This window comes from Silurus meridionalis, chromosome 8 (assembly GCF_014805685.1).
Source record: "Silurus meridionalis isolate SWU-2019-XX chromosome 8, ASM1480568v1, whole genome shotgun sequence".
Lineage (NCBI taxonomy): Eukaryota > Metazoa > Chordata > Actinopteri > Siluriformes > Siluridae > Silurus > Silurus meridionalis.
The window spans coordinates 8,490,969-8,504,013 of NC_060891.1; the positions used below are offsets into that span (position 1 = coordinate 8,490,969).

The following is a 13,045-nucleotide window of genomic DNA, read 5'->3' on the forward strand; positions in this document are numbered from 1 at the left end:
ACTTCCGGTAATTCTACTTCCGGTAGCCCAACTTCTGCTTCCGGTGCGGCACCGGCGCGACGCGGCGGCCATCTTTGATGGGTATAAATAGACGCCGGCTCCTGTTATTCCTTGCCAGATTGTTTTTTGGCCTTTTGTTATGCTTTTTGGGACTATCTTGCCTTTTTTTCCCCTGTGGATTATTTTTGCTTTCTCTTTGAATCTCTACCTTTTCCTGTTTTTTGCCCGCAGTTTTTTGGACGTTTGTTGGTTATTTTTTTTCACCTTTTTCTGCTCTTTGGTTTTTTCCATGCTCTTTCAAGAGTTGAACATTTGTTCTCTGACTGTTTGTATTGTCTATGTTTTTTTTCCCTAAAATTAAAGACTGCCTTTTGCTATTTTCTGCATCCTGCATTTGGGTCCTTCCTCTCGCGTTCCTGACAGCTGTTTATCTTTGAAGGCAAATTGTTCTGTTTTCTGTGTGTAGGTATGTAGGTCAGGATATTGTTTCTTCTTTTATTCTTAATCAGCTGATTTCCAGTGGTAATACTATTTTCTTTGTTTCAGCATTGTCCGGATCTGGACAGTCAACTTCAGGTCAAGCTGCTGTTTTTGCTTCTTTTGTTTATTTACGGTTTTTGTTTAGGCTGTTTGTGTAGTTTGTTTCTGTCAGTGCGGCCTGTACAAACTGCACAATACTGTCAACGATGCCACCTTTGGAAGTTTAGGCTTTAATTATTGAGTTGTTTCTGTCTAGTGAGTTATTCCGGGTTTTGTTTGCATAACTAAAGCTTCTTTTCCTTGCTTTTTGTTTTCTTATGCATCTTTTAAAATAAATTATTCTGTGTCGGCTGTTTTATTTTGCGTTCAAAACACACTGCACAGATACTGGACATTTTTGTTTAGGTTTATCTAGATTGTTTTCTTTATTTTTATTAAAAGACTAAACTCTTTCTGTTCCTCAGGCTGACTGTTTTGAGGTCTAGACTAGGCACCTGGTTATAGGCACCTGGTTAAACGGAGCACTTCTTGTGAGTTGGAACACTGTGGTGTGGGCACTTATTCCTAGTGTTTCTGATGCACGCATGTGAGAGCACCATTTTAGTGTGAGTAGTGTGCTACCCCATGGGTAAGTCACAGCCTTGCGTTTGGTTATTACTGACACTCTGTTTTCTAATTTTCATGAAAATTTATTTTCCTGTATATCAAGTCAGGGGTGTATGTAGCAACTTTTGCTATGGACAACTCATCTGGTCTTTTATTTACAAGTTTTAGTGTTTTTGTGTCAATAGTGACGTAGTGACGTGATGACGTGATGAGGTTGCACCAGCTCCAATCACGTCCCACCTCATGAAGATTATGGACCTTTAAAAAAGTAGATGCCGAGCCCGCAAAAATCCCAAACCATCTAGAGACGTACCAGCTCCATTTGAAGTCCACTTCATGTGGAGTTTCGACATTGGACACCGTTGAGTGGCATGGAGAAGCTGGTGTTAGATCTATGATGATCACAAATGTTGAGCTATTTTATGAGTTGTTCAGTAGCTCCTGGTTCCATAATCTCAAATGGCTGTATAAGACTGTAGAAAGGACATTACTCATAATCTTACATTTTAGTGTTTACATTACATTCCAATGCTCATTTTAGTTCTCACTCTATAATCACACAAATGAGGATGGGTTTCCCTTTTGAGTTTGGTTCCTCTCAAGGTATTTTCCTCATAACATCTGAATGAGTTTGTCCTTGCTACAGTCACCATTGCTTGCTTATCAGGGATAAATACACATCGTTCACCCTCACTGTTAAATTCTGTAAAGCTGCTTAGAGACAATGTTCACTGTAAAGAGGCTATAAAAATAAACTTGACTTGACATCTAGCCTTCTAGAATATTAACACTCTCAACTGTATGTTATATTCTGGCATAGTTTGGTATAATTTTTAGTGAACTAGTACATTAAACTGTGCGCCACAAACACACCCACTGGTCAGTTTTTTAATGAGTGTGTAATAGTGCCACCTTGGGGATGAAAAAATGGCATCTTTCAATCACATTTACATCCATATCCACAATTCTATTAAAATGCTTTTGCAAATTTGATTTGCATATGAAAAACAAGTACCCAATATTAACAAACTAAATAACTACATCAATACTTTTAAGCAAGGCCCTTAACTCTCAATTGCTCAGCCGTATACCCGAGAAAACTAAGTCACTCTGGATAAAAGCCTCTGCCAAATGCCATAAATATGAACTGTAAATGTCTAGACAAAGATTCAAACATCAGCAGTGACTTTGGAGGCCTTTTTTTCAAATTCCAAAAATCACAATACTGGATTTCACAGTTGTAGTGCACCCTGTGCTGCACAAGTTGAAATTTCTACAATTACTAATGTATTCAAACAGGGTTTGATAAGTGAGTCGAGGGTTGATTAATGGGAATGTTGAAACAAAGGACACAAGGCTGTTATATAGCATTCATACACTTGTACTTTATTTTGCAGTCTGTTAAATATACTGTACATACATTAAATGATATGCCTCATATCAAATAATACTACACTTGTCTTATTGGCTGCTTCTTTTAGGGGTTGTTACAGTGGATCCAGAGATAAAGAAAAATTTGCACAAGAATTCTCTTCTTTATTAACTGGCTAAGCAACTCCCACTGGCTAGAACTACAAATAAGTGACAACCTGTTATAATAATTAGATTAATTTCTGTTTTAATATTTTTTTTAAGGATTTCATGTTTTCCTGAACTCACAAGTCCAAACCAAACCTTAACACATTATTATTATTAACATTTTCACAGACATTATGAAACATAACTTTGATACAAAAGTTCTATTGAGATAAACACAGGATGAATGCATATATTCATCATTATGAATCATGTATTTAAGTATTAATATATTACTTATTTGTTTGTATTTTACCCATATAGTAAAGTGCATTTTATCCTTGAACGATCATATTTTATATGTAATAGCTAAAACATTTTTTGCCCAAATGAAAGGAAATAGTCCTTATAAGAGCATAAGAGCAAGCTGTACAGGCTATTATATAATCACAAAACAGACCTTGTCATGAATAATTAACTCTATGCATTATATGCATGTTATTAAAGAGCACACACAAGTGTACTACCTCACTCTATTTTCATTGCTGTGTGTGTTAGCTCCAGGGGCATGTCATCCTGTTGTGTGTGTGCAATGCTTTCTGTCTGGATAGCATGCCCTAAATTAGACTTGTCCTCAAAAAGCCTCCATCTACTTAACAAATCGACCATAAAATACAAACACTGCACAGGAACTACAGGAGAAATCAAATACATTCCTCCTGTTCTACAGAGACTATACAGAATAAACAGCTACTAATACTAAGTGTGTGATTAGTAATTAATGCAGTTGCTGTAAAGGTAATATGTTTATTCTGAATGTTGTGCATTTCTTTATTTTATGTCGAATGTTTTAATAAATTAAATACTATTATAAATAGAACGCTTATCGGCATGCCCTTTAATTAATTTCTAATGCATCACATTACCCTATCTTTGATTGTTTTCTTAAAATAGAAAGTCCACTTTTTTTCTGTTTTCTCTTTGTGATATCACAGTCCTGTTTGTTTCTCAAATTTTGGATTTTGTCTGTTATCACTGCTTTTCTATTCATGGTCAATTCAGTTTTCAGCTCATCAGGGATAAATACACATCGTTTTCTTTAATTCTTAAATTCTGTAAAGCTGCTTTAAAACAATATACATGGTAAAACCTGCTATAGAAATAAACTTGAAACTTAAAACTTGACTTTCACTTTTAACTATTGACATTGTCACAAAGCAGCTTTACAGAAGTAAGTAGATTAAGTATACATTTTAAATCTCTAAATATATCCCTATTAAATTATCTATAAATGTTCAATCCTAACAAGCAAACCAGAGGCTAAACTGGCGATATTTGGACACAATGTGCAGCACCACATTTGGAACAAATCAAAAGCAATATATCAGCACAAATACTTCATACCAACTGTAAAGTGGTAAAAAGGGGTGATGATTTGGGCTTGTTTTTCAGCCACCGGGCCTGGGAATCTTGAGACATTGAGTGAACTTTGTATACCAAAGTATTCTAGAGTCAATTGAAAGTCATCTGTCTGACAGCTAAAGCTTATCTGAAATTGGGTCATGCAACAGGACAATAATACCCAGCTCACCAGCAAATCTAGAACAAAATGGCCATAAAACCCTGAAAGAATTTATTTTCCATTATGTGAGAGACTGATAGTCATACAGAACACAAAAACCTCTATTTGCTGCTAAAGACAGTTCTATGGACTATTGAATCATTAAATTTGGTTAAATGGTTAAATTTGATTTTTACACACAATTTCTTCATTTCGGCTTGATACATGTAAAACTAAATGATGACCATGTAATACACTATGTCATGTATTATTGTTCATCTGACATTGCATTAACCTAATTCTATCCGAATTTAATAAAGACCATATAATTTTATGATGTCCTCTGTGGCCATTTTGTGAATGGAGGGTGAGGCCGTGTACACGTGTGTGTGTGTGTGTGTGTGTGTGTGTGTGTGTGTGTGTGTGTGTGTGTGAGAAAAGGAAATATACAATAAAGAGACCTGATTCGGTCAAAACTGGTCGTCGCCTACTACTGGTATTTCTTTCTCTGAACCATTTGCTCTTCTATAACCTGATATATAAAATTCCAAGAGATCAGGGCATACTTTTTTTGCGCTATAAAACATGAGACCATCATGCTGCCGAGTACAGGTTTTATTTCTTACATAAAGTGTGTGCAGACCTGCATATGTATACACACAAATACTGTGTACATAAGTTCGTTCATTCATTTTGTCAATGTGTGGTGCTATTGGAACAGTACTTGTATTATAGTTTATCATGAGAAAGAGGTTGTTAGAAGCTGATAGCTTTTCAGATTAATTTATAATATCCAATCTCCATGTTCACTGATTTTAGGCTCATCGTATTAAGTTCAGGATGAGAATAAGAACTCCCATGATCTAAACAGGGCAGACATGTGTAACGTAGCTGAAGTAAAATCTCAGCTGACTTAGAGTCTGAAAAAATGTGAATACTGGATATTGAACTTCTCTGTATACTAATGGTGTAAATAAAAGCTCTTTCCACTGTCAGTACCATTCACAGTGAAAACCGCAATTCGGTTGACAACACTCTTTCTAGACCAGCTGTGTTTTGCAATATTGTTCATACAACATTGGAAAGGTTGAAAGTTTCATAACATTAAAGTAGACATTATTTCTCCTTTTCCCTATTCTTCAGAACAAACAGCTTCAGTGCTGTTCTAACCTCTGTTTCTCACAAGCATATCTAAATAGGTCAAGTGCAATGTAGCAAAACATTATCCTTTTTTTTACTCTCCGAATACTCTAATGGTGTTGAAGTGTAATCCTTTGTGCTGTGCCTGTAATTCCAGTTAAATTAGAACTTCAAAGCGAGGGCACAGTGTGCTGTCAAGAAACCCCCTAATATGCACACATAGAATGTGTGCAATCTAAATCACCAAGTTCTAATTTAGATTCTAATTAGAATTTTGATTCTTTGCTCATGATGTTTGGATTTAGGCTACTAAATAAACATCACTATGTTTCCAAGCAAATCTACCTGCCACCAACAGGTTTGGGATGTCAGTTATGTTCATTACAGTGACCCACCCTCCCATACTTCCATTTAATCAAAAATGTCCTACATCTTGGAAATGACTCAAAAATTAGTTAAAAGCATTGGCCACTAACTAATAATCTTTGCCTCCATTATAACACATCATACTTGAATCTGCTAAATGAAAGATCCTCTGTGGATTTCTATCAGCATGTTTTTCAAAATAAATTTTCACTCAGGCTGCACTGTCCACCAAAAACATTTTGAACCACTAGAATTTTTAAACAATTGTTTGTGTTTGTATTATTGATTTATACATTAACTATCATGTCAGGGCACAATAAAACTGCACACCCGTGAACAATTATTCATGTCCACACAGTGGCATATAAAAAGATCTCTCCAACTTTTATGCATTGCAAAAGATACACTGAAATGTCAAACAGAATAAACAGGGTCAAACCAAACAAACAGGGGAACGTGTAACAATTCTCACCTGAATCTTATTACGGTCACTTACTAAGTTCTGTCTTTCGGTAACTGCTACAATAAGAGAGAGTGGCTAAGATGGAGAATTCTGCAGTACACACACAGGAGCATGTACTTGTACTTCACAGAGCAAAAACTGCAAATCTGTTTCTTTTGAATCTTTCAAGTCTTACTGAGGGTTCTACAGGTCATTTGCTACGTTTTTATTTATTTATTTTTTTTAATTAAATCTGCCTACCTGCATGTGCATCTGTCAAACATTTCTTCACATGACAAATTCCACTTGTTTCAGCCTATGTTTAAAAAGCAGATTTCTGTTGAGTTATGGTCTGTTTGTGTATTCACATGTTTAAATCTGGTGTCAATTTTTATTTTTTTTTGCTGCAGTTACAAAATGCAAATTCTTTTTTTTGTAATCATATTCAGTAGTTAGAAATTGTTTGTGTATACTTACATACAGCCAGGGTCAATTGAATTAAATGAGCTGTTAGTAGATTGCTTAAAGTGATTTATGTATGAGACCAAGAAAAGCAGCACCCCCAACAGCCACAAGTAAAAACCACAAAATAGTATTGTCAAGACAGTTTATGTCACACTTCTGTGTATTTGTATAGTTATGCGACAGTGCCTGAGTATGTGCACTTTGTTGCTATTTGTGTCTGGCCCACGTCACTGTCAATGCTTTTCTCACCGGTTTTCATTTCTTCCTTTAATTAGTCTGTATATATCCTCTGATAGTTCAATGTGAAATCTTATCAGGCTTCTGTGTCACTTGGTTCTGAAACCTGTTTATTTGTCGTACAATGTTTCATGTTTCCTAGTCTGATTTACCGGTTTTGTCTTACACTTGTTTTTGATCATGGATTACGCTAGTGTCATGCTGTCTGCCTGTTCTCTGATACTTCCCTGAAATCTCTGGTTTGCCTTGAAACTGCATGCTGTTCTCCCACACATGTCTTTCTTTATCTCCTCCCTTGTAGTTTGCTGGGGCTGATTTTTCTAGCTCAAACAGTACTTTACACAGCCTTTTGCTCATAGCATGTGTAGGAAATTGCACATGATGAAACACTATTTGATTTTGTGTACAATGGAAAAAACTGATTATAAGCTTGCTTTTCTGAAGCATCTACGGCAGTGGTCCCCAACCCCCGGGCTGTGGAGCCGCACAAAAAGAATACATAACTTACATTATTTCCGTTTTATTTTATTTTTTATGCCGGTCGCATCATGTTATTTTGTTGTATTTATCCGCCACACCTTAAAGGCCCTTCAGTGAAAATATTGTCTGACATTAATCCGGTCCGTGGCGCAAAAAAGGTTGGAGACCGCTGATCTACGGCATATCAGCAGTGATTAAGAAAGCACATGGGAAATAAATTAATGAAATACTTTCTTAACCTCTGATTTTTCCAAATGCCTGTAGAGGAGAAGCTAGAAGTCTAGACTTCTAAGTCTCCACAGTAGTCAAACTTTCTCCCACCTATAGAAATGCAGGTTTTGTGTGGTAAAAAACAAAAGAGCTGGCTGCCGAGCTATTTGGATGGAGCACAACATGATTACTGGCTTGAAACACTATGTCTTTAGTTTGTGTGTTTCAGAATAATAGTTTTATGTCAGACCACATGCTCTAAGGCCAAACCATGAGGGTTTCAGATTAGTAAAATCTAATTATTGTTTTGCAGCAAGCCTCTCATCCAATATTGTGACCAGCAGTCCCAGATTCTGGTATTTTCTATTATAATAACCACTGTTACAAATTCAAGAGCAGTCATGTTTAATTTGCATGTTGCACACATACAGGAAACACTACAACTGCAATACTTTGCACTATGTTAATACTGTACATTAAATTATCCAATAAAAAAAAAAAAAAGTTTTGTTACCTATATTAGTCTTAAACACAAGCTAAGTAAATCTCTTAATTCTCATACCCAGCAGAATGCAGAACGATATCTCTAACTTCACATTTCAGAATCAGCATCAGGAAATTTTTTTCATCAGCACAGTAATCAGAGGCTTGCTCATTAGGGACAAACTTCGTATTATAATGAACAAACTTGTACATTCTTTTATTATCACTTTATCTGTGAAAGATACTTTGAGACAATGTTCATTGTTAAAAGTGTTATACAAATATAAATCAATTTAAATAAATTATTAAAGAAAAATAAATGCTCCCTGTCTCGTGTTGTTCATGATAACTAAATAAAGAATTGAGAACACTGAGAATAGTGCAACATTTCTTGGTGATGGTTAGACCTGAAAAACAAACCTATATCAGCTGATTCTCCATGGAATGATCAGTCTCATATGACCCATTGACTGATTAGATAATACTATTTAGATATTACTAAAATTAAGTTTATGCTAGAAAGGACAAAGGCAGGATTATTGTTGTGCTACTGTTTTAGAGCAGCTATAAGCTTTTACTCTGGGATGCATATATTCTACACATCTGCATTATATTTATTCAAATAATTTCCATATATATTTTTTTATTATTATCTCCATTTCCCACTCCAGTTTGGTTAAATGCCAATTCCCATTCAACAGACAGGGAGGGGAAACCAGGAAGTGTAAAGACGAACACATGTTCCTTCTGAGACACATTAATCCATCTTTCGGAAATGCTGTTCATGCTACATCACAGGACATTGTAACACACTCACAGGAAATCTATATCTACCCTCACACATGGCAATAATTGCTTAGTTTCACTGTGATTCACAGGGGATAGCAAGTATAATCTACAGACCATCAAGAGAGCATAGACGATTTAGCATTGTTAGGATTCAAATTCTTAAATCTTTAAAAATTATATTTATTTGCCATTAAGTTAATGACATGTTCAGTTCATGTTCAGTGTTTCTTTCTTCACTTCTGTATGCCTTACATTGGATGTAATTCTGTCAGGGCAAACTGTAAAGGGCATTCTAACCAACAATGTTTAAGACATTCTATTTTTGTCCTTGTTTTCCTGCTAAATTTACTGGAGTATTAAATTATTGAAAGAAAGTTCTACATCTTCACTCAGGATACCCTAGGAGTGTTAGTGGTCTAGGGTATACACTAAATGCCCTTGAGTGGTGTACATGTAACACAAAGGTTTTTTTTTTTTACTGCATGAAATACACTCTCTCCCCTCTATCTCTACTAAATCCCAGAATTTGTCTATGCCTATTAGACCATATGTTTTTCACACATTATCTTTATTTAATATTATATAACAAAACAGAACAAAAGGATAATGCCCATTTGTGTAGCAGATTCATTATTCAGGCTTTACTGATTGAACTGTTGCTCTGTTTACTATAGTGCCTCTAACAACAGACAGAATTTTGGTAACCAACATGAGATATGCACTGGCGTTTGTTCACAAAGAGAGAAAAAAATATCTCCAGTGTTTCGGGAGGAAACCTGTCCATGTTAATAAACCATCTGACTGAGTTTTATGAATGACAAACCTATGTATATACAATGAAAAGAGAGAACAGCTTGAACTACCTATAATAATACAGTATTTAATAAAAGAAAATGAAGACAATGAAAGTTTCTGATGTAATACAGTTAAAATAATATAATTAACATATTAAATATTTCCTAGCGAATGTTATCTTTTAATTTATCAAAACTGGTTAAGCCCATTGCAAAGCACAAGACGAGCCCCCTCTCTTTTATACACCGGTGGGTAAATAATTAAACCATATGTTACACTCACCTGGGATTTTGGAAGAGGTTGCACTACCACTGAAGTCTGAAGATGATTTTCCAGATCCAGTAATAGCTCTATGGTTTCCATTTGTGTCTATAGACTCTGTAAGATCATTGAGTTTATCCCCAGCTTTAAACCATGAACCAGCTGTTTCATGGAACCACCTGTCTTGATTCACATCCTTACCCCCATCCCCTTCAGGCAGTAATACAATTCGGTGGTTTAGTTGGGGACTGGAGAGCTTAGATGACAGTGGAGACAGAATTGGGGACATACTTTTGAGGCTATTAGCTGGAGAGTAGGACACATTAAAAACCCCAGAAAGAGAAGGAGATATAGGGCTTTTGGTCCTAGTTCTAAGATTGGAAGATCCATTTTGATATTCTATAAGGGGAAAGGTCACTGCCTCAGAACAGCTGTCTTTAAACTTTAGCTCCACATTGTTCTCCTGTCTAATGTTCTGAATGTTCAGCTTTTCTTTCCTCATATGGTGACAGGTGTTGTTTCTCATTGTAGCGCTATTATTAGCAGTATTAAGTCCTAGTTCAAAGAAATTAGAAGAATTTTCTTTGCCTCCATATTTGGAATTAGTTGCCACTTCAACATCTATGTCTTGATTGTTTATGTCACCGTAAAACATTACTCCAGTCTTACCTCCAGGATCATTCTGCAAATTGTATTTCCCATCGTAACCCATTTTTTCATGTGAAGCAATATTATTTCCTTTGGTCATTTGCTTCTGGTGGCTAGAGTACTGCCTCGCTTCTTTGAGACTAGAGGAAAATGCTCCATAACTCAGACTGAACTGGTCCTCAAACTCACTGAACTCATTGCAGTGGTCTATCTCTGACTCAAACAGATGTGAGTCATCCATAAAGTCCCAGGCATCCTGACATGACAAAAAGGCTTCTTCCATTGGGAGAAGTGGCTCACTGTTGACACTGCCATGGGAGTCTGAGCCAGAGGTATGTTGTACAAGGATAGACTCTGAGGTTGCGGGTAACTTTTGGTTTTCCGTTTCTTGAATCAAGTCTTCACCCAGATGATTTTTCAACACTTGTAAAGTTTTGATGCTCTGTACTTTTTTTTTCAACTTGGTGTGCAAGAATTCCTCAGCATATTCCATTCTCTTCTTGCTGCCTAGTTTCTTGATCTTCCTAACCTGAGAAGCTGATCTCTTGTGATCTGGGGACAAAGAAAGGGTATGCTGGAGGTTGCTGCTGCTAACACGTTGAAAAAGATGGTTTTCATATCCTTCAATTTGAGCTTGCAGTTTGCCATCCTGGTTGCCCATTTTAAATCTTGATGCACAGTCACCACATAGAGACAGGAGATCTACAAGCAACTGGCAATGTTCCTCAGAGAGCCAGTGAAGCCCAGCTAAAGCTTTTTTTCCTTCATGTTGCAGGATCTTCAGCTGTCTGGTCATGCTGATTGGTGTACAGGGGCTGGCAGTGATGAGAGGTGCGGCCACTGCGTGTAAAGCCTCGCACTCCCCTAGTGGGGAAGTATGGGCTGATGTAAATAAACTCCTCAATTCGTTTGTGCAGGCATAGCACTGTGTGTGTGCCCTCCATTATGGGAGCCATTTAATCAATCACACACTTTAAATATATGACCACTCCAAGACACTTGGCATTGGTAGTGGATTGCTTGGGAAAAAAATCCCCTTGGCAATTGAAAATCTGTTAAGAACAAAAAGCTATTAGTGAGAGTGCAATTATTATTATTATTATTATTATTATTATTATTATTATTATTAATATTATTATTATTATTTAAGCAAATAATAAAGCTGAAAAGTCTAACTTTGACTTTTTAAAATCATTTTAGCCAGTGAACAATTGTGAATGATTCTTCTTAAACATGACTTTAAACATGCAATATTAAATATAATATTAAAACAGACACACCAAACGATTGAAGCAGTGTTATAATTAGTGGAACAGCCTATATATTAAGTAAGTATTTTACAGCGTTAGATTCCTAATTCTGATCCCAGGTTACTCTCTCAAGTAGATGTAAGATTTTTCTTAACTCTAACTCATCCACTGCAATTCAACAAGGGCTATTATTTATTGTTTTGGAGCAGAGCTATGTGTGCAGGACAGAGGGTTGTCCAGTACCAGGGCTGAACTAAAAATCAAAGTATATGAAAAATAAGTCATACAAATTAATAAAACAAACAAACAAAAAAAGCAGTAAACCAGAGATTACTGTGCAATATTGGGAATATAAGAATTTACACTCTTCATTCCTCAAAGATCTTTAAGGTTTTACTGGTTAATCATAAGTTCTTAGCTTCCAAAATCAAAACAATAACACATTTATAACAACAGCTATATGGTTGTACATAGACTTTTGAATAGGTTCACCCATAGGTACATAGGTCAGTATTGGTTAGTGTCTTTATTTCATATATATTCAGTGAGGCACCTTTATAGACGTTTCCTCATGTCTATACAGTATTATATATTTGTAAGGGAATTGTATGGCAGTGCTGTTATTGATGTTCTGTGCTGTCAGAATTGTTGGTGGTAAATACTCTGCTGCTTTCTTTTAAGAGATTCTTATAATAATAATAATAATAATAATAATAATAATAATAATAATAATAAGTCTTAAATCTATTACTATGCAGTCGTGTGCTTTCCATAACAATCCGACTCTACTTACTTTACGCAATCCAGATCACAGCTGTGAGCAAATGCGGCATTAAGTTGCGCGGTGCGTCTCAATGAAACGCGCTTCAGCTGCGCTCACGTTTTGCGCTACATGTTACATAACACTGGCACCGATGCGGTGATCGCGCGTGTGAAAGTGGCCTAAAGAAAGTTTGGTGCGCGCTTACCGGTTTCTCTGGCATGATCGATTATCTTTCTTTCGTTTTTCTTCCTCGCGCTAACCGAGACCGCATTTACCGGTGTCTTCTGGAGTACCAGATCTCTTCTCGCCCTCTGAGAGACTGGTGCGTGGTCCAATCAGAGCGCGCATAGAGAGCAGCGCAAGCGCCACCTCGAGCTGTGTCATAGATCGTGCGGATGCGGATTTTCAGGTGCAAAGAAAGAGCAAGAGGAGGTCCGCATGCATACAGAACAACACAATTAAAAGGAACAGCAACGACAAAGGGATTTTTGCACTGGTAAATCAAGCACGGGATGAATTGACCCTCAAGCCTGTAAATCAAAGCAGATTGATTT

General features: G+C 36.4%; 1 protein-coding gene across 1 annotated transcript in view; it reads right to left on the bottom strand.

Moving 5' to 3' along the window:
* The window catches only part of LOC124390391 (formin-like), an 87,942-nt gene extending 75,125 nt beyond the window's left edge, over window positions 1-12,817 (bottom strand). Inside the window, exons 1-2 of the mRNA XM_046856296.1 lie at window positions 12,697-12,817; window positions 9,852-11,530 (exon numbers count right to left, since the gene is read on the bottom strand). Coding sequence (XP_046712252.1) covers window positions 9,852-11,274 — 1,423 coding nt within the window. The 5' untranslated portion in view covers window positions 11,275-11,530; window positions 12,697-12,817. The remainder of the gene's footprint in view (window positions 1-9,851; window positions 11,531-12,696) is intronic.
* Between the last annotated feature and the right edge of the window lie 228 nt (window positions 12,818-13,045).